The sequence below is a fragment of the Engraulis encrasicolus genome, chromosome 8 (genome assembly GCF_034702125.1).
Source record: "Engraulis encrasicolus isolate BLACKSEA-1 chromosome 8, IST_EnEncr_1.0, whole genome shotgun sequence".
Taxonomy (NCBI): domain Eukaryota; kingdom Metazoa; phylum Chordata; class Actinopteri; order Clupeiformes; family Engraulidae; genus Engraulis; species Engraulis encrasicolus.
Window position 1 is genome coordinate 36,848,521 of NC_085864.1, and position 22,500 is coordinate 36,871,020.

A 22,500-nucleotide genomic window follows, 5' to 3' on the forward strand; every position below is an offset into this window, starting at 1 on the left:
GTTTGTCATATGGATGAATGGGCCCAGACCAGTGTAACACCTCACTACTGCCATGTACTGTATCCTGAATGCACATCTTTGAAATTTGCTTTGAGTATTAAGTACATGAATGCCCAATGTCAGACATTTTTTTACGTAAATACTCTGAGTTTGGCCCATGACTTCATCCGGGTGTTTGACACCCCTGCTGCAACATCCATTGAACTGAATAGTATTTGGTTTGTTTGGATATTTCTCACTGATACATCGTCTACGTCCAACTCTGACAAATCCATATCACTGCATACTAATCCAGAGCAGCATGTAATCCACTGTAATAGTGTCTACCAATCAGCCCCCATCGGAATGAACAGAGTCATTCATCACCTCTTCTCTGTCCATATAGAAGAAATATTCGGTTCGAAAACTTCTGACACGTGTCTTATCTGCTTTAAGACTTCAAACATTTTGAAATGCCATAAAAAATGTAGAAGATCCACAAAGTCAAAGACCATAATTAAGTGCACTTACATGTATGTATGTTCATCAATGTTCATCAATGTGCACTTACATGTAGGCCTATGTATGTTCATCAATGTGCAATGTCCTGAAAAATAACGTAAGTAAGTTAATAAATAATGTCAACGACTGCTGTATCCATCATGGCACTAGAAGAGGTCTGTGAATGGCATTGTGTGTGTGTAATGCCAGTGATTCTGCTATGCCTATGGCTGTGTTTGTCACTGATGAGTGACCATTACTAGGTGTCAAAGGTCAAATGATGAGGAGTTATGGAGATTATGGAGATGTCCGTCTGCCTGTGTTTCTGATGCTGTAGTGCAGGGGAGTCGAGTTGCCCCACTGAGACTCGAACCTGGGACTTATGGGGTAAACTGGTGCTATGGTCATTACACCAAAGAGGCTCATTTTTTAATGGATTTTTATATATTACTTATTTACTGTTAATATATCTTTTATTTTGTGGGCATTTGTGGGTTGCTACTAAACACAATCTCGCTATATTTGTATAGTGACAATAATAGTCTACTCTACTCTACTCATTGGTGTGACAGAGCACAAGCACAACCATACAGTAGTGATGACCAATTCACCCTGAAGTACATACTAAAATACATTTCCAATGCGTCCCTACAAGCCCATGTTCCCTCCCTGCCTGAACAGTCAATACAAAAAAAAACATAACTAATAAAAATATAGAATATAAAATAATAATAAAGCAAAAAATGCATATTCCCTAAAGAATAACCCAGTTTTGGTAAATGTGCTGCTGTACAAAAATAAATAATAATAATAATAATAATAATAATAATAATAATAATAATAATAATAATAATAAAATAAAATTTAATAAAATAAAACAAATAAAAATAAACAGAATCAAACTGGCCTAAACCAATAGAATCTTTGGTCTAAACAGCTGTGGAATCTTCTGAACCCTTGCTGCAGCAGGTTTGAAAGAATACAGTATCACCAAAACAACTTCATACAACAACTTGTTACAGTTGAGAGAAGCCACACTATGAGCAGAGATATGTATGGAATAGCGGACGACGAGGTGTCCCGATATCAAGGGAAATAATGGACGAGGCGGAGCGTTCTAAACAGCCCGACGGCGCAGCCGAAGGGCTGTTCGCTTCGCCAAGTCCATTTTCCCTTGATATCGGGACACCTCGAAGGCCGCTATTCCGCTTATCACCCGGTTACCAGCATTTAAGTATTAATTTATTCATTTATTAATAAGTTGATCTAAGGCTTCGTGAGAAAGTAGATTCACCACTGCGCTTGGTACGTTGCTATGGGCACCACTTCCTAATCTAGTGAGACGCGCCTCTATCGGAGGCATAGCCTAAGGACCCGCGCAGAATGTTGGGGTGACTTGACAACCAAATGCGATAGAATTGACGACTGGGTTTTTGACTTGACAACGAGATGCAATAGAATTAGTAACGGGGTCTTGACTAGACAACCAGATGCGATAGAACTAACGACGCGGTCTTGACTAGACAACCAGATGCGATAGAACTAGCAACGGCACTTCGCCAGAAAGTTAGAAAAGAAGCAACTTGGACGCCCGCACGCCCGCATGACATCATAGGTGTCCTGCTACCGGGGAATAAAGGACACCTGCTCAGCCAATCAGAAGACGTTCCGTCTGCTCACTGGGTGATAATATGTATTATTATATGGTTGTGACGTCATCTGTCGAATGCTCCATTCATTTCAACGGGGCTCCCCAACGTTCGGACGTCTGTTATTTTTCGATAACGGACGGGTTGGTCTATAACAGACCGCTGTCAATGGCAACAAGACTTTTCACTGCTAAAGCGACTTTTCATCAAGACTCTAATCAGCTGCTGTGATAGACAGCACCCGTTGTCCTGGCTACCGCTGTCAATGGCAACAAGACGTTCACTGCTAAAGCCACTGGCTTGTATACAAGTCAGTGGCTAAAGCGAATGTTTCATATCACTCCGCAGGGGGTCCGGTCTTTTGTCACTCTAATCAGCTGCTGTGATAGACAACACCTGTTGTCCTGGCTAGCCTACCTAGCTGTTGCCTAGCGGTGTTCCACAACGGCACTGTTTTGTTTTGCGCAGCAACAATCTTAACATTAAATAGGTCTAAAGAAATGACCCCGCATGTGTGAATCATTTAAGTATATCCATATAATAAGCGGGTTAACTTTCGGCGAGTCGGTCGCTTTGTGGAATAGCAGCACTTCAGAGAGAACAAGACCCCTCCGCTCCGCGTCGGGGTCTAAAGATTCTCTCTGTCGTGCTGCTATTCCACGGTAGCGACCTTCTCGCCGAACGTTAACCCTTACATATCTCTCTCTACTCTCTCTGCTATGAGAGAGCTCAAGATGTTTACTTGCTGCCTTGCTGCTCCTGCTGAGGACCATGCTGGACCAACCAGGAAACAGCTGAAGGATCGGAACAAATGGATGCTCTCTAGTAAGTGGGATACAAGGATAGAAAGATACATTGATTTTATGTCATATGCCTACAAACAGTGTTGGTTCTCCATCAAAAATGATCAGTGGGGGCAATGTGTTTGTAGGGGGGATACATTTAACAGCAAAACAGGTCAATATACTATTTTATATATTTTAATTTATATTGAAGCTTGCAAAAAAAAAAAATGCTCTTCAGTAGCCTACAGGGGGCGGGGTCAGGATCAATTCGGCCCACAATGGAAATACTACGGCAGTACCAAAAAAAAAAACTGTGAAATAAGAGTGTCACGTAATTCATATAATGTTTACATACGGAGATGGTCCTGTATTGTGTCTGTCTGGTCTAACTTGATTGACTATGGACCTCTTACTCCTGAACTACAACTGACTGTTTTACTTCCGTAACAGATAAAGATCTGAAATACCTAGATGAGCTTGAGAAGAAATACCAAGCCGACGAAGAGAGGATGAGGCTCCTGAAGGGCCTCTTGAAGAGGAGAGAAGCTCTGAGAGAGAGGGCTGAGAGAGAGAGGCATTGAGGGCCAAGGAAGGGGATGAACGCCTTGACAGCCAAAGAATATGATGTGACCCTTCCGTTGAAAGTATAAGAAGTGTCCTTCCCTTCCCATTCCTGCCCTCCCTCAAGACTCACAGGCTGCAGCAGCTGAGGAGACAGTGGTGCCCTGAGAGGGGAGCAGGACAGCCAATACAGAGTTGTGTAAAGTAGGAGTGAAATTAGGCTACTCCTAAAGATGTCATAACAACACTAGTGGTATGATGTGACATGGCTTAAATTTTGGAATATCATGCTACTAGTGTTGTAATTACATCTGTCACGTTATACAACTCTGAGCCAATGCTCCTCAACCAGATCCGCGGAAGGACTGTCCAAAACAAGAACATTGATACAGAATAACATACAAGATATATACGGTGTAAAATACATATTGTATAGTTACACACATTATACAGTATACATTCACAGTATTCATCTGTACAGTTATATACATTAAGAAATGCAAGAATTATAATATTTTAGTAATGTTTAATATTATTTCATATTAAACTCTTTAAAATTCTGATATTTGAGTGTAAACTTGATTTATTTATTTGTGAAGCTTGGTGGTAGAAAAAAATAGGCCTACACATGTGTAGACTGGCGCAGACAACCGGAATCGTGTTCCACACTTTAGATATGGCCAAGTAGAGTAACTTTATTAATCCCGAAGGAAATGAAGGTATCCAGCAGCAAAAGACACAATCTATTTTCCAGACTGCGTGTTGTGACAGGTAGGTGGATCCAAGTGCACTGAAAATCAATTATAGGGGCAATACCCCATTACCGCGCGAATAGACCAGGCGCGATGCGATTCAAGCGACAGAGCGATACGCGCGATTGAAGCGACTACAGTATGTCCGTTACAAGCAGAAGGCAAAGCATTCAAACATTCCCATTGGCAGTGGTCACTGACCTCTATACAGTCATTGGCTGTCGTGGCTTGTTGCCGAACCTCGTCATAGAAAGTTGAAAGGATTTCAACTTCAAACTGTCGCGCTCGTCGCGCAAATCGCTCTAGTCTCCAGAATCGCTTTTGTCGCGCGACTCAATACAAAGTCAATTACTTCCGTCGCTCGCCTCGCTCTTGTCGCGGTAGATGTATTTGTGCGGTTACCGCAGAAGAAGAGCGTATATCTTATCCAGTCTCTCTGACATGGGTGTGTTTCGTCAGTGATTATGTCATGCCGATGGGCTGTGTTCGTCAGTGACTCCATTCGTCAGTGTGTCCATTACTAGGGGTCAGGGGTCAGATGATGAGGAGTTACGCCATAGCAAATCTGGTTGGAGTGGGTGTCTCAATCAGAGAGAAAGTAGCCCTGGATTAAGGAAGTTCATAGCTACAAGATGATTGGAATGGGAATGGTCATTAGGCAGTGCAAATACTGCTGATGTTTACCACCGTGCTGTTTATTTATTTTATTTTATTTTTTTGCAATTTTGCGGTGGCAAGTGTGTAGAGTGAGTGTAGTTTGAAAAAAATAAATATGTCATATGTTCCAAATGACAGAGGTGCACTCATCACATACAACAGGTAATATGTTGCTCCCCACACAGAGACCAATTAAGGCTTAACTATTGTTTGCCATGAGGATGCCATTAACTTCTGTCATGTTGGCATGTCCAATAAACTGAAATCCATCCCCTTTAGAGTCTGGATCTTTGCGTCAACAACAGAATCAGACTTCTCTTCCCACAATGCAGTTCTTTGTGCTGTAACCGCCATTATCTCGGTCTCGTGGACTCACAGCAGTAGTAACTCAAAGCAGACTGCTAGACATAGGAAGTGATAGGAACCTGGCCGAGTCTGCAGGTGGAGAAGGGGCAGGAAGACAGAATGACAAGGAAGAGAGGGAGAGAGAGAGAGAGAGAGAGAGAGAGAGAGAGAGAGAGAGAGAGAGAGAGAGAGAGAGAGAGATTTTAATAATACACTACAGAAGGATGAAAACAACATGTTCACTCTTAACGAAAATTATATATTTTTTATTGAAAATCAATAAAAGTGAATGTCAGGATTAATAGTGAATGAAAGACGTATAGAGGATCGAAGAAGAATGGGGATGAACAGACAATGAAGAGGAGAGGAGAGGAGAAGTATGACAATGATAATGAAGGACAGGATGATGCTTCTGATGAAGAAACCAAACAAATGAAGATGAGAGAGAGAAAGAAAGAGAGAGGGAGAAAAGAAAATGAGTGGAGGAAAGAGAGAGACAGTAATCCTGACTAATTCACTTAGCGAAGCGCTGAGAGAGCAGGCCACTAAGAGGATTGAGGACATTCTCTAAATTAGATCAGCAAAAATAACAAACTACAAGGAGGCAAACAGAACAGAACAGAACAGAACAGAGCAGGCAGACAGACAGAAGCTGGAGAGGCAGGAGGCATGCAGACGAAGGAGGTGTGTGTGTGTGTGTGGGGTGGGGGGGGGTGTTTGTGTGTGTGTGGGTGGGTGTGGGGGGGGGTGTACAGAGAGAGAGAGAGAGAGAGAGAGAGAGAGAGAGAGAGAGAGAGAGAGAGAGAGAGAGAGAGAGAGAGAGAGAGAGAGAGAGAGAGAGAGAGAAAGAGAACACCTGTTATCCTGTTATGGTGGGGATAAAGGCAGAAGTGTAATTTTTCAGAACAGGCAAGATGATCAGACACTCAGATGTTGCAATGCTATGCACTTGGTTTCAAATGATATGTCACTCTGTTATTGTCAGACTTAATAAAGTCAATGAAACCCCACTTTGCACAGTTGTCTATCACTGGATATCACTACATGATTGCCTGTGGTCACACACACACACACACACACACACACACACACACACACACACACACACACACACACACACACACACACACACACACACACACACACACACACACACACAAATAGACAGATCCCAGACTCTGTGTCATCCCTCACAACCTCTAACCCCCCTACCTACCAACACACACACATATGTGTGTATGCGTGCAAGCTCAACATGTAGCTCACAACCACCATGAACTCTAATCCAGACAATAATCTTTGAAGCAAGATATTAGTATTAAATCTAATTGACTTTTGCTGTGTTTAAGACCGTGTTAAAGTTCAGCTTACACTATGGGAAAGCTACAAGATCCCACGATTATCTAGCGATAACCATTCCCTGATCTGATAATCTACCTGAGGCACATTAAGGCAGGGAATTTTGATTAGACTAATATCCAAAACAAGGTTTCCCAATGAATTAAAAACATTAACCTTAATCAGGGGTAGTATTGGGTGTTACTTATAGGCTATATTTATTTTGAGTCTGGACTACTGTTGGTCACTCACACCCGAAGTAGTGTCAGAATAGGAAAAGACATCGCTTCACTCCAGGCCAAAGATACTATAGAGAAAACAGCTTACTGACGTCATAAGAGCGTAATATGGCATGGGTGCAAGTGGAGTCACTTTCTTCTTCTACGGTCAGTATTGGCAGCATGGTAAAGTGCAATGCCACTACCGCCAGGGCTGGAGTGTGGAACAGGTTATAAGGTGCTGTTTCCACGTAGCAGGATATTTTTTAGCAGGATATTTTTTTAGCAGGATATTTTTTTCTCCTGTTAGGTGTAAACGCAACATGTGGATAAAAATAAATCCTCCATTGTAACGAATGCGTTTCAGCCCCCTAAGCAGGATATTTTTTTCTCCTGCTTTTTATACCTGGATTTTAAATATCTGTTACGTGGAAACGAAAGGCCAAAACCAATGCAAAACCAATGCAACCAGGAGAAAAAAATATCCACATATAAAAATATCCAGCTACGTGGAAACAGCACCTTTGACACAATGAATTTTTGACAGCTGTCACTAATTATGCTCTGCAAATAACGCTGACCGATAGCTGTCGTTAATTTGGCCACAAACTGAACATGACAACGAACATCCTCTTTGCACCGGGGCAGGAACTCGTTCCAGAGTTTGAGGTGACTCATTTTTTATTCATCATGGCTCCACACCCACAGCCCATGCACATCATGTCCTCAGGCTACGGGCCCATACTACACCGTGGCCAATCCATTTTCTAGCCAGTAATAGTTCTTATCCATTCTACATTCTTTGCTCCAGGCTAAAGGATGATGCCTGGGTAGTCTTCTTTTTCTGCTGCACTCCATTCGTTTTAGCCACAGGGCTACAACTTGCCTCAATCAAATCTTTTGTTTCCTCCAGCAGTTGTGGTTATGCTTTGAAGGCAGACCTGATGGTTTTAAATTTCACACCAATTCCACGCCATCCACCATGAAGGAAGTGCATGCTGGGGGGGGGGGACTTGCCTGATTTCAAATTTTGAGATGTTGGTCTGACCAAGAAGATAACGAATAACGTTTCCCAAATGGCCTGATTAACCCGCTTCCCTCGGCTTGCTACCGGTCGAGGCCACAAATGGCTGTGCAGAAGATTAAACCAAACATTTTCTTATTCCCAATAGAACGTCTCTCCTTAAACCACGTCACTGCCTTGAACACGCCTCTACCCAGGGCCGTTGGAGTTGCTCAAAGTGGGTGGAGTTCCCGATTTCTCCGTAGCACAGAAACGATATTTGTATTACTCCTGGCCTGACTAGAAGCAACGCCGAAGGGGTTGAGTCACTAGGAGGGCATAGCCTGGCTAGGGAAGGACCATTCCAAGGGCCTGGAACCAGCAAGAGACAATTTGAAAGCTAATGAGTTTATAGTTAAATAGTTTTGCTGTGTAAAATCTGTATAATCTGCAAGTCTATCTAATCGTCCAATGAAAATTACTTCAGTACAGGGGGCACTGTGGCGCAGCGCGCTAAGCCCCCCCCCCACATTTGGGCTTGCATGCCCGAGGGCTGCACCCAGGGTTCGAATCCGGCCGGGGTCATTTGCCATCCCTACCCCGTCTCTCTCTCCACATTTGCTTCCTATCGCTCTTCACTGTCCTATCTGGAATAAAGGCGAAAAAGCCCATAAAAATACATAAAGAAGAAAATTACTTCAGTACAATTAGCGCAGTCTCTCAATTGGCTATGACTCTTTCCTAAAAACTGCATAAAATGTGATATTTGTTTGTTTCCTACTCTGTGTGTATGTGTCTTTGTGTGTATGAGTGTGTGTGCACGCATGTGTGCATGTGTCCATGCGTGCACAGTGTGCAGTGTGCTGACATGGACCCCTCTGTTTGTGCATGTGTGTATTTGCATGTTATGCGTCTCTGAATGTGCATGTGTGTGTGTGTGCATGCACGTGCGACTGCAGTGTGTGCACAATAACAGTGGTGCTGGATGGATGGATGGATGGATGGATGGATGGATGGATGGATGGATGGATGGATGGATGGATGGATGGATGGATGGATGGATGGATGGATGGATGGATGGATGGATGGTGAAGAAGCGGATGAGAAGAGGAAGAGGGAGTGGGACTAGGATTAGGAATTGATTAAAAGTAAATTGGTGGAGAGCGGTGGGGCCGGGGCCCAGGAGGCTGAGGCCCTGGGGGCCGGGAGCTGCCCAAGGGGGTCAACAACAAGGCCCTCGGGCTGATTATTACACAGTCACCCTCCACAGCACAGCACAGCACAGCATAGCACAGCACAGCACAGCACAGCACAGCACAGCACAGCACAGCACAGCACAGCACAGCACAGCACAGCACAGGACAGCACAACACAGAACAGCACAGCCCAGCCCAGCACAGCACAGGACAGCCCAGCACAGTACAGCACAGCACAGCACAGCACAGCACAGCACAGCACAGCACAGCACAGCACAGCACAGCACAGCACAGCACAGGACAGCACAGCACAGCGCAGCACAGCAGAGTGCCTGGCCTGCCCTGCCCAGCTCCCGACGAGCAACCGGCCAGCTTGTTTGCCGGGGATTAGAGGGGCCAAAAGAAATGAATCATATTTTTAAGTCCTGAGAGTGTATCTGTCTCCCGGCTCTCAGTCTCTGCGCTTTGGAGTCCATATGCTGCGGGCCGGGGATTACGCCTGGACACACAGTGGGGGAGGTGGGAGGAGGAGGAGGAGGAGGAGGAGGAGGTGTGTGTGTGTGTGTGTGTGTGTGTGTGTGTGTGTGTGTGTGTGTGTGTGTGTGTGTGTGTGTGTGTGTGTGTGTGTGTGTGTGTGTGTGTGTGTGTGTTTGCATGTGTGTGTTTGCATGTGTGTGTGTGTGCGTGCGCGCACATATACAAGAGTGTGTGTATGTGCATGTGTTTGTGTGTGAGTGTCTGTATATGTGGTAGGAGGAGGGATGTATTCTTCCTCTTTTCCTCTTCCTTCTTCCTCAGTATCCACTGTTCTTCTCATTACGCCATCTCTTTCAGTCTGTTTGTTTGTCTGTCTGTCCGTCTGTCATCTTCCCAATGGCTCATTTGACCCCTGGTCGTGATGTAGCTGCTTTGTATTTTACGTCTTTGAATGTGTGTTAGGTTATGCGTCACTCTTAATATTTCCTGTTGGTTCTGCATAATGATCGTGAAAAAAGCCATGTAAACTTTAAAGTGCTGCTGTGATGCATGTAGGGATAGCTAATGGCCAAACGCATGGTGTGCTCTGTCTGATGTGATTGCACGGGGTTTAATAGAAAAGACATTGTTTGATATCAGAATCATTTCAAATTTTAGTCTGTAGTCTTTAGTCTGAGCACGCTTCACTCAGAGTACTTTGAGGGTACTGGCCCAAATTAAAACGTCAGATTAAACATAAAAGGGCGCACCTTGCATTAAATGACATCATTTCCGTGTCATGACATGCCCTGATGAAGATGATTGCAGTCCGTGTATAGACGTTATCCATTAAAACAAAGGATTTTTAAAAACTTTTTTCACCAAGATCAGTGTGCCTCGGATCATTAAGACTACCACCTTCAACAAGGAGCCTACTGTTTGGGCCTTCACATTTTGGAGATAGTCACAAGCTAAATACTGAGGTGCGCCCTTTTCTGTTTCATTTGAAATTTTAGTCTGTAAACAACGAAGCTTGGCCGTCTCCTTACCTACACAGCAATCATACTTGAGAAATACTGGAGTTAGTTCATGCACATTATAATTCATGGACATGTTGATGAAAGTACACTGCAGTAAGTTTGGCAGTGTTGATCCAACACATAGAGAGCCATATTTAACACCCATAGTGTTTATCCTACTTTTTAAGTGTTGAATTAACACTGCAATGTATATTAAAAATGGTTGTAGACAACACAAGGTAAAACAGACTATACAAGCATCTGCAATATCAGATAACAGGATATAACAACAAAGTGACACTGCACTGTCTACATGCCTACTCAACATGCGTCTTCCCTTCATTTGCAGTCAGGTCATACAGCAATACGATTTTTCTGTTCCTGATTTATTTACTTTTATTTTTCACATGTTTATGTGACCCTTACACTTGAGTCAATCCATTTTATGAAATGATTGTAAGTTTTGCACGCTAAGACGGCTAGTTAAATGCTTTTTTCACACACTAGGCTACTGTATATGGAGTTTGAATGAGGAGAGATGATGATAATATTGTTGCATTTTCTTTTTATTGTCAGTAATTTCAAAACATGATCACTACCCAAGTCTATGGTGTGGACCAGACGGCTGGAAGCAGACACACAAGAGGAACGTTCAGATGTACAAAAGAGGAGCAGTCACTCATATCAGGGGAATAGATAACAGCAGTGAAGCAAGCTGAAAATGTACACAACAAAACAGCCGTACACGCAGCACACAGCCGTACACGCAGCCTAGGAGCTGCTGCTTTTAACTACAAACCCTGAGTGTGAAAAAAAAACTTGAACAAGAAAACAGAAGAATGAAAGACAAAGAAAAACAGACAAAAAGTTAAAAAGTTGGCAGTCCTCTAGAAAGTAGAGAGTAGAGAGTGACAGAGAGTCCGTGGAGTGTGTTGTTGACTGGGTGTTAAACATGATTGCAATTTTTTTCAAGTAAAGTTTTTTTTTTCCAGATATTTACAAAAGAGACAAAATAAAACACAACTCAGAAGAAGAATTGCAATGTTCATGACAACGGCAAATAGAGCACAGTCATGGATAATAGCAACAATGAGAATAGCAATAATGATAACAGTAATAATTCCAACATTAACAGATTAAGCACATTATTTTTTTTACTTCAAAAGAACTCACAATTGTAAAGTAACATGATTTTTTAAACAAACTAATACAAAAAAATGAAATAACACATCAAAACACAATGGTACCCCTCATTTCTTTAACCAAAAGTCAAAATTGACAATGTGCAAGGGCAATGCAAACCATGCTCTCTCTTTCCCTTTCTTTGAGTAGATATCCTTCCTCTTGCTTACTATCCTTCCTCATTCGATCTCTCTCATGGTCATTGATTATGTGTTTTTACCCCCAGAGGACTTCAATCATTTTGAGGGCAACTGAGATGTTAAATACTGATGTAGTCATACACAATGGGTCCAGTACAAGACACACAGATTGAAAACACAATGTGGCGTGGTGGAAATGCCCGACATACTGTACACCCATCCCACAATGCTTTGTGCTTACCCCATGGGAAGGCAAGAGCTGTGCATTTCGAAAACCTGGATCATGACCCACAATGATTTCTGGCCAAAGCTGGTCAAAAAAGCGAGATATTATGCTTCCATGCTGCACAGCACCTAATTAGGCGAAGCTGCAAAAGTAGGCCTATTTATATTTGACTTTTTGTTTTCTTTATTTGGCTCGGAACACTCATGGTTCACATATATATTAAGCAGCTTTGATGCAAAAAAAATATAATTAAAACAAAAATAAAACCAGATAAGAAGAGAGAAAAAATGATAAGAAAACACTTCAAAACAAGACAATGAGCATGAACTTGAAGTTTTGAATAGTTAAGGTGAACAATGATATCAAAAGACTAGGTGGTTGAGTCTAACTCACCACTGAAAAAAAACAAGCTCCTAGATACTCATATATTATGGATATATTCTGATACCTAATTCATAGTTTTTATCGTACACTGCCTATCCATGCATACATTTACACATAAGACAAAATTGCGTATTGTCAGGCAATAGCAAACAATGTGACTGTGTGCCTTATTTGCCATTTTAAATATGGTAAAGGCCCACATACACAGCCTGATTGCATTGCCCTGATATCACAGTATCACTATGATTACCAGCATGGATCCTGTTTTTAAGTCATTGTTAATTTATTCACATTTTATTTTGCATTGATTGGCCCATCAGGCTATACTTCTGACACCAATGATTTGGGGTTTCACACAATCAAAAAACAAACTCACCAACTCACTTGAAACTCACTTATAAATAAATTAATGTTAATGTCATTATGATCGTTCAGAAATTTCACATTGTTTTTGTTTCAACAGCAAAAGACTGTTTTTTTCTTGATTTCCAAAGAAAAGTGACTTTTTCGGTTTGTACAATGCATGAGTACATAGTAGGCAAAACTAATCATTGCCACAAAAAAAGACTAAACTGTCAAGTGTGACATGACAGCCATGACTTGACTTGATGCAGGTCAGTGTCCACAGGAAATAAAAACATTAAGTATGGATGGCCATACCATATCTGCATGGTCCATTGTGATCACTGAACGTTGGCTTTTCGTTCTGCAAAGAAACCTTGATTCTTCAACTCTCCCTCTCTCTTCCCTTCCACACTCGCTTGTCTACCTCTACCCCACTCATCATCACCCTTTCATTCTGTCTATTCCTCGCTCTCTTTCTCTTTTGCTCACTTCTCCCTCCCTCTCTTGGCCTACAAGACCTGGAACTTCCAGGAGTTCTGGTCTTTGTAGTCGAGGCAGTCGGCCGCGTTGAAGTTGAGCTTCCAGGAGGCTGCCTGGTCCTTGTAGTCCAAGCAGTCCACGGCCCCGAAGCCCAGCGAGGCGGCCGTGTAGCCCTGGGAGGAGAGCGAGGCCGGGGACTGGCTGAGCGGGCCGCCCATGGAGGAGGCGGTGATGGGGCTCAGCGCGCCCCCGGTGGCCGACAGCTGCGGGTGCATGGGGGACAGGTAGGAGCTGCAGTCCAGCCCCGTGAAGTAGGAGGAGGAGGCCCCGTAGCTCTGGCTATAGGCCGGCGCCTGGGTGTAGGTCATGGGGTAGGCGGAGGCACGCTGCATGCAGGGCGTGGAGGAGGCCGAGAGCGGGTCGGGCAAGGGGGAGATGGAGGCCGGGCTCCAGATGGACACGGTGGCGCTGGTGCTGCTGGGGGTGATGGCTGTGCCCGGCGGGGGTGGCGGAGGGGAGTAGGGCCCGTTGGTGCTGGCGCCGCTGGCATCTGCGCCATTGGACTCTCGGGCGGGGGACGCCTTCTTCTTGGGCGGCCGGGGCTTGGACTGGCCCGTGCTCTGCTGCTGCTGCTGCCGACACTTGGCACGACGGTTCTTGAACCACACCTGTTATGGGACAGGACACGTAAGGGTTAAACTGCAGGCCTGGCTAGCAGATGAAAATATCAGCTCATCTAGGTCAGTGGTGTGGACTGAGGAAACATTTATTTAGTCGAAAGTTGCTGTAATGGTTCTTTAAGAATATTTATGGTTTCATAGAAACTGAAGTCTGAGCTGAACAACAGTATTCCTTTATGCGAAAGGCTTTTCACATTAGCAGTTCCTCATAGCCTTGGATCATAATGCGCTGCTGCGTCACATTGTTCTTGTCACAGGTTCTTCTATGGCGTCAGTCTGAAGAACCGGCAGTGCCCCCATTACTTTCTTATACAGTACAGAGTACAAACAATAAGGGTCCTATTTCTGCTGAGTAAATATAGGCCTATTTACTTTTCAATTAGGCTTCAGTGGAAAAGAACATTGTGGAAAATGTATAAACACTCAAATGTTATTTATATAGATAAACCTTGTCAGACTGAAACCCAAACAGACATACATCTCTTTTTCACAACCAAAAAGGTATAAACATTTAGGCAGGCTCAAAGATATGGTTCATATTACACAGTGTTCCAATTGAATAGCTTGCTTCTTTCTAATGAAAGGGAAACTTCTGCCAACATGCTATGGCTTCTTGAGGAAGACTGTGCCAAAATTATTTTTTTTTACTATTCTATTGACGAGAGAAAAGGGGGAAAGGCACCCACCTGTACTCTAGATTCGGGCAGGTTGATTTTGAGCGCAACCTCCTCGCGCATGAAGATATCGGGGTAGCGAGTTTTGGCGAACAGCGCCTCCAGGATGTCGAGCTGCGCGCGGGTGAAGGTGGTCCTCTCCCGACGCTGCTTCCGTGGAGTGTCTAACGGGAGGAAACGCACACATCACAGATGCCTCATGAATATTCATGTAACACTCACACAAACACCACGCGTCGGAATTATGGCCCTGGCTATTATTATGCTCATGTGTTATTGTTTTAATGAGGCGCACAAACAAAAATACAAACACAAAGCGGCTAAAGAAACAAAGGCTAAAGAGGCAAACAAACGCCAGAGAACGCCAAAAGGTTTTAAAGAGACTATGGGGATCAAAAATATGAATTTATAATTAGTGTCTCCTTTCGATTTCTAAGTCACCAAAAATAACGAATTTGTTGAAGGACATGGTCCATAATGTCGTTAGTTCTAGTAATAATAGTTTAGTAAGTTTACCAAAGTGGCCAAAACAATTGTTTATTAATTATTTATTTAGAATTTCTGTCTTAATACTGTTGGAAATGTTATGCGCGTTCATGCGTGCGCTTTTCTCACCATCTGTCAGTAAATTATTCTAAATGAAGAAGCGAAGTTACCCTTGACTACACCAACGAATTAAATAATGCCTTATTTTATTAATGCTGTGTGCATACAAAAATATATAATTTAGCCAATAATGCCAGCCTATCGAAATGATCTTAATCTTAGAGCTGATCCGATGTTTTACAACTTTGATGGTATCATCTCACCCTGTAAGCTGAATGCTGGACAACATCGTAGTCTACTTAACTGTACAGGGCATTGTATAAAAGGTTGTAGAACAATAGTAAGGGCAAACTCCACTTCCAATTAAACAATGTCATTCAATGTACATCATGCCCAGACGGTGCGATATTGTTGAAAGACAGCTGTCGTTTCCGTGGGCTGACATTGGCACTCAAAACGGTGAAGTCCGTTATGCTGCCTCAATATTGTTGTGAGGTTATTGTTGTGAGATACAGCTGTATATACACAATTCATTATTTTTGGATGAAATGTTTGTTTTTGTTATTTTGTCGTTGAAGTCTAATAAACATAAAATGTAGGCTTATTTTAAAGGGTGAAGAGAATTCCTGGCGCACGTCCATCTTTCCAAAGTTCTGTCAAGGGTTTTGTGACTTTTATGTCAACAAAATAATGATGAATCCGCTTTAAAGTAAAAAAAAAAAAGAAAAAGTTGGAGGAGACATCAAATGTAACCTCTGGAATAAAAGTGTTTTGATTTCTCTTGTTACCTCTTCTCATTTACGCACCACGACATAGTAGCCTAACCATTTCAGTGAAGACGTTGTTAAGTTCATGGCCATATTACAATAAACCAGCTATAGACCTATTTGATTTGTCCTGTACTCAAATTCTGCATGGGAATGTTTATTTTATGAGAATTCAAAAGAAGGCAGTCAAATGTTTCTTCACCTTATAGTAAATCGTGCATAAGCATATGCATAAGTGCAGTGTGTAAACACATCGAATATGCCATTTGAGGTTGTGTTCATGGGGAAAATATCAACTTCATAACTGATAAACTACATAACTCTACAAGAAACTGTCATATTCGTCATGACAGGCACAGCAGCGCAATGTTGGAGACGCCGTTTCGAAAGACATCCCCAAAGTCACCAAATTTTACGCATTCATTTACATTTCGTAATTCTATGATAAAACAATATTTCAGATGTTCAAAGAGTCAATAAATGGCACTTACTTGGGTATGCAACGGCTGAGTGTAGCAGGTCCATGCCGGGCCCGGACAGAGTTAACCCGTTGACGGCGTAATGGGGCTGCTTAATGTAGGACATCATGCCTGTGCCGGCTTTAAACGTTCCTCCTCTCTCCCTCTCTCGCTCTCGCACTCACGCCGGGGGCCGGCTCTTCTCCTCTATTCTCCAGGGGGTGTGTATCTATCTGTTTCTCTTTGTTCCTTTCTTTCTGCCTATCACTGATGTCACACAGCAAGCTTCTCCCTCAAAGATCGTTTAGACTGAGGGGTCCAGGGTATTTTGTCTCCCTTTTTTCCTCTGTGCCTGCACCTGACACTTGTTGCAGCTAGTACTGGTGGCTGGCTCAATATACCTGCTCACACCTCGTACTTCCGAAACACCTGTGGTACCTCAGCCACCTTTGAAAAACACACCAACACACCCTTCCAAAGCTCTGACTGAACTTCCCTGCGTTGACAGTACAGACAGACTAGAACTCGATGCCCCCAAACTAACAAATCAAGCTGTAACTGTTGATGATGCCGATGTTAAAGGACCATCTGGCGGTCCAACGCGCACGCTGAGAGATGCTGGTGCTTCGACTGCTGGGTCGAAGAGAGATGGATGCGCAGAGTCCTTTACGCGTCTTTTGCCTCGGTCAGGTTTAGATGGGGGTTGGTTGCCTGGTTGGAACGGGAGTCTATACTCGCAAGTGGAGTGGCAAATAAGAGACGCGCGTCCTGCGAGGCGAGTGGAGTGAGCGGCGAAGAGTTGGGGTGAGAGAGTGGAAGTGAGCGCACCAAGAAAGAGGCCGGCTAATTAGAGCCAACTTCTTACCGAGTGGACACTCTGACCCCTCCCTCTCTCTTCCTCCCTCCCTCTCTCTCTCTCTTCCCCCAGTTCTAAACACACCCACAACCAACCTGCCTCTTCGCTGTTCAAGTGTTTGACAGCTTTTTAAAAATAAATCTTTATTGTACTCCTAACATTCTCTTCCCCCGTTTCTCTCCCTCTAAATACACCCACAACCTGCATCTTCGCTGTTCAAGTGTTTGACAGCTTTTAAAAAAATGTCTTTACTACTCTCCTAACTAACTACCATGTTGGCCCACAACACCAAGATATTTCCATCTAACTAAAATGATGCTTGTTTATTCAGGTAGCTCCATCCCTACTGACTAATACCGTAATACTTGTCTTAATAAACATTTTTCTGAATTGTAGCCATGTATACAAAAAATTAGATGGCAATATGCCAAAACCAGTGCGGTGTCGTGCTCTTCCTTGTGAAAATGTGCCAAAACCAAGAACAGTTGAAGATATAGGCCAACATTTTCATAATCACCAAAACAGTAGGTGAAAGACCAGCTGGTAAGGGACCACAGTGTTGCAACAAAATTCACTTGCTTGATGCCTCAGGTTATAAGAACGTGGCAACCAGTGGGTTAAATAACATGTTTACTTGTTGTCAGAAGGACTGACAACCAAGGCATTCTCTGTGGTGTGTGGGATTACGTGACGGTGCAAGGGACAAAAACATTTCCATTAATTGTACCTCACTTGCAAAATACAGAAATAATTGGGCGATGGAGTCTGTCTGAGGAAGCAGAACTAGGGGGTGGGGTGCAGGAGTGCAGGCAGGATTAAAAACGCACAAAGGCTGTGTTGTTCTGTATCAAATCCCCGACTTATCCAATGCACACTCTCTTTTTCTGTGGTTTGAACACAAAGTGCCATTATTATTATTATTATTATTATTATTATTATTATTATTATTATTATTATTATTATTATTATTATTATTATTATGCCTGCTGTTATTTTCTGCCGCCGTTACTGTGCGAAACTGAAAAATTGCGAAATTGCCTATTGTGTATATTCCAAATGCACAATTTCATTTTTATTTTATTTTTTTAAACGAAGAATTCTAGCTCAAGTATACCCCGTGATAGATTTAGCCTATTAGATAGGCATAACGAGAGCAAACTGAATTAATAAATCAGATACATAATTCTAGAGAGAAAAAAACATGGCCAGTATGTTAAGGAGCCATTCACAAATTGTGTAAATGATCCGAAATATGTATTGACTGATGAATGAAATGAGCAGCAAATGTGTGGAGACAAGGTTTCTATTCGCCTGTTCCTGCGCTGCAAAGATTCCTCTTCGGCGGAAAATGGCGTCGCAATTCTTGTAATTCTCAGGGAAGTTGGATGTGGTTTCTTTAGTTACTAGCCTATCTGTAGTACGGTGTGTAGTAGTCACTGTCCAGTGGATGATTGTTGGCCTATCCTGCGTTACCCCTCCGGCCAGACTATTTCACTGTGTCCAAAGCCGATTCTCTGCGCCTGTTAATTGAATCGGATTTCTTATAGTTTAAAATCCACACAGACCCATGTACGGCCCAAACTGTATAAGGGGTTTATCTGAATCTGTAAAGCCAAGGCGGAGATATAAAGAGAGAGACAGACTATAGCAGAGTGTATTTGAACATTTAAATACTCAAATAAATGTCCTCACCTGCTGCATCTGCCGGTGCGCACAGACGGCATGAGTTTGGGGTTTACGGATCTTATACAAAGGCATTCAGCTTCTGTTCACTTTGACAGGTATGCTTTAGAACTTAACTGACTTAACACGCGAGGCTTTGGTTGTCTCGACTGGAGCTGGTAGTGATTCATGCTTGATGTAACTTTCTGGCGTTAAATATGGCAAAATGGTTTGTGAAGATGTGGCGAATATGGGCTGGTGGTGACGGTGGTGTTGGAGGGGGTTGTCTCGAGACCTCAAAAGTGCGCCTTGCATTCTTTCTGAGACGTGCACGCGCTCGTCCACGCGCCCACAGGCACCTGCTATGTTGCCATTCTTGTAATCGAAGACATTTTAATTTTAGTGTAGGCCTACTGAAATTTAAAACAAACTCCTGTATCGACTACAAAAAAAACTTGAATAGCGTTGCATGATAGATATTATTAGTTGTTATTTCTCTCCCTAATTCAATTTGGTTTTAACTTCACGAGCCCTTGTAAAAAAAATAGCTACAATGAGCATTCGTTAACAGCGTTTTTTTTAGTCGATGTGAACTTTATTCAACTGCCTACTCCAATTCATTTGATCATTTAATTTCTTCAGCAAGTCCACTTATTACGCCTATCTTACATGGTCAACAGGCGTTAGTTTTGTGAATTATTTTTTAATGTAGGTACAGGCCTATGTTTATTCACAAATTCATTCATAGCCTAATTTATAACTAGTGAAAAAGACTTAATTTCCACAGGTGCATTTTAACATAATAACGCACCTACTGAAATCTTATTCCGTTTCTAATTTTAAAATATTTGAGCCTTCTTTATCAAGATGGCATGACCTGTTGTGTTTTGAATGTCATATATTGCTTGCTGTGTCTTTTGTCTGACTGGCTTGGATGAACAATAGAAACAATAATGAGAACATAGACCATTTATTTCTTGATTTCACTCAGCTAATCAGTCTTCTTGTAGGGTAACATGTCTAATGTCTGCTCAAAAACCAACTGCCCTAGGTGAAGGCTATGTGGTATTCTCCTCATAATTTGTTAATAGTGGTTTTAGATTTAGTTTATTATAGAACTGTTGTGTTTCTTATTTTGCACTGAATGTTTCCTTTGGCTGGTAAAATGGAGGCACTAGGACCCAGCACAGATTCAAATTAAGGACACAGCAGTCACATAAGAAGCTTACAGTATCTAATCTGTACGCCTACACAAAAAACTATTACAGACACACGTACACACACTGATGCACACAAACACTGAGCACACACACACACACACACACACACACACACACACACACACACACACACACACACACACACACACACACACACACACACACACACACACACACACACACACACACGCACACATTTCATTTCTTGCAAAAACACACTTCACTGTTTGATCAGTAGGCTATGTTTTAGACTCAGACATGCACACACATTTACTAACACACACAAAAACGATCATTTATTATTTAAAAAAAATTGAGCATGACCTTTACGGAGCTTCATTCAACAGTGACTGGTTAAATGTGGGAAAGGACATGCCTTTTCACAACTGTCTCACCAGTAGAAGCTACCGCTGGAAACTAAACTCTTTAAAAATATGGTAAATAAGGTCCTCTATTACAGTGACAAACTGGTGTTGTTTTGTGGGTGTCCTCTTGAGCCAGTTTGTACAGGTAGTCCAAAACATATAATATCCATGATTTTAAAGGTGTGCTAGACCACTGTTACACTAAAGTTAGACTGGTCAAACATTGTGAAAAAATGCTGGGTTATTTGCTACCTACTCTGTGAATTCCTCTCCTAAAATGTCACATTATGTGACACATTATGTTGTATTTAAAATTCTATTATTGATAGGTGCTGTTGAAGAAAACAGCTAAAATGGAAAATAAACGGCTAAAATGGTAAATAACACATGTCAATGTTTTTAAAAAATAAGTTAAAAGACCTAAGTAACATTCAAAAAACAGCAACAGTAGGGCTTATTGATTGTGACCTGCTGTGTGGTTGGTCTGTGGATATCCGCAATGGTGGACTCGGCCATTACCAGACTTTGGTTATGTGATGTATCTAACCTCAAATACCTCACATTTTCACTCTGTCATCATGGTATTTGTTAGACACACTGTGTGTCACTGACACACTCACACATACACACCCACACACACACATGCACACCAACACACACACACAGAGTTCAGCCGATTTATCATAATATGCTTTATCTGAAAAGTAAGTATCTTACCTCGGGATAAAGGGAGGAAAGAGGGTTTTCTAGTCAGATTGACAGAGCAACACAGCTTGGAAGGCAACAACACAGCTAGCTGCCGAAGGGGGAAAATATCTAAAAACAGCACTTTAATGGATACTTTTTTGGATACTTTTGATCAGCCTTTAGTCAGAAAGTTTCAGTGGATCTTTCGTGAGGGAAGCTATAGCTTTGCTACGGCTTAGGGGACGTGTTGGAGAATGACTAGGACACGCAACGACTTCAGGACGTGTTTTTGTGCATCGATCACCAACCTAGAAGGGCACAAGGAGTGTCGAAGTGACCAGTGAAGTTTGAAAGCGCTTGAAGGCCATGCAGACGAGGTGGGTAGGGCGCGTGGTTGCCACCAGTTATGGAAGGCAACGATTGAAACCGAGGGAGATGGAGTGGTAGGGAATGAGAGAGGGAGGAGGAGGAGGAGGAGGGGTGGTGGGCTGAGTGGTGGTGATGGTGGAGGTGTATGGGGGTGGGGGGGGGGGGTTAGTAGGGGGATTGACAAAGTGGGAGGTGCTTCAAGCCCTGGTCAGCTGATGGCAATGCTGCTAGATGGAATGTACTGGGTTAGCCTGTTGAGTAGACCCAGGCTACTATGTAACTATTGTGAAGTTTAGAATTGCATGTTTTTTTAAATATAGCTTGTGTGTGTGTGCGTGTGTGTGTGCGTGCGTGCGTGCGTGCGTGCGTGTGTGTGTCTGTGTGTCTGTGTGTGTGTCTGTGTCTGTGTGTGTAGTATCTCTTGGTCAAAATATAACACGCTTCTAGTTGGTCCTACTCTAAGTGTTGAATTAACTCCTGTGTGTGTGATGGAGAGATGGGGGGCATTGGTGTTTTAGGTAGTAAAGCCTTACACCCTGTTATTCTGTCTTCAATGTTTTCTTTGAGTATGACAGTTAAGAATGGAGTACTTGCTTGCATGGAGTGCTTGCGCCTTACCCAGTTCTTGCTGAAAGTTTCTCCTTAGAAGTCGCTTTGGTCAAAGGCGCCTGCTAAATGCTATGTAATTTAATAATGTAATGTAATGTATTCATAATTATGTAGGCCAGTGTTTCTCAACCTTTTTTTAGGCGAGGCACCCTTTCAATTCATGAAAAATCTCAAGGCACCCCAAACCAACAAACTGTAACATGGCATTGCGTCCGATGCCACACAAGCTTAGAAATGAAACACATTTGGAGACGTTGGAAGTTCCAGCTTTATCTCAGACAGGCTATGCATTAATTAATTAATTTAGACAATTAGATTATATTACATAATTTATATAACATAATTCATCTATTTACATAATTTACATAATTTCATGTCAGCCATGTTTCCG

General features: G+C 42.6%; 1 protein-coding gene and 2 long non-coding RNA genes across 3 annotated transcripts in view; 1 reads left to right on the forward strand and 2 right to left on the reverse strand.

Moving 5' to 3' along the window:
- The first annotated feature begins 2,830 nt into the window (after nt 1–2,830).
- LOC134454545 (uncharacterized) lies at nt 2,831–4,038 on the forward strand. Its single transcript, XR_010035848.1, has 2 exons — nt 2,831–2,954; nt 3,365–4,038. It is a non-coding gene; the product is annotated as an uncharacterized LOC134454545 (long non-coding RNA).
- Nucleotides 4,039–5,132: 1,094 nt separating this feature from the next.
- Nucleotides 5,133–22,500, reverse strand: part of LOC134454567 (uncharacterized) — a 35,480-nt gene continuing 18,112 nt past the window's right edge. The window contains exon 4 of the long non-coding RNA XR_010035859.1: nt 5,133–5,319. This is a non-coding gene — a long non-coding RNA (uncharacterized LOC134454567). The remainder of the gene's footprint in view (nt 5,320–22,500) is intronic.
- Nucleotides 13,246–16,471, reverse strand: otx5 (orthodenticle homolog 5). Its single transcript, XM_063204460.1, has 3 exons — nt 16,375–16,471; nt 14,583–14,734; nt 13,246–13,884 (listed from the first exon to the last, which is right to left on the reverse strand). Exons 1-3 carry the CDS (start codon nt 16,469–16,471, stop codon nt 13,246–13,248), a joined length of 888 nt encoding a protein of 295 aa, XP_063060530.1.

Coding starts and splice junctions, on each gene's coding strand:
- otx5 (XM_063204460.1), bottom strand. CDS start 16,471: ATGATGTCCTACATTAAGCAGCCCCATTACGCCGTCAACGGGTTAACT. Junction 14,735..16,374: donor CTCAGCCGTTGCATACCCAA/GTAAGTGCCATT, acceptor TCCTCCCGTTAG/ACACTCCACGGAAGCAGCGT. Junction 13,885..14,582: donor TGCCCGAATCTAGAGTACAG/GTGGGTGCCTTT, acceptor GTCCCATAACAG/GTGTGGTTCAAGAACCGTCG.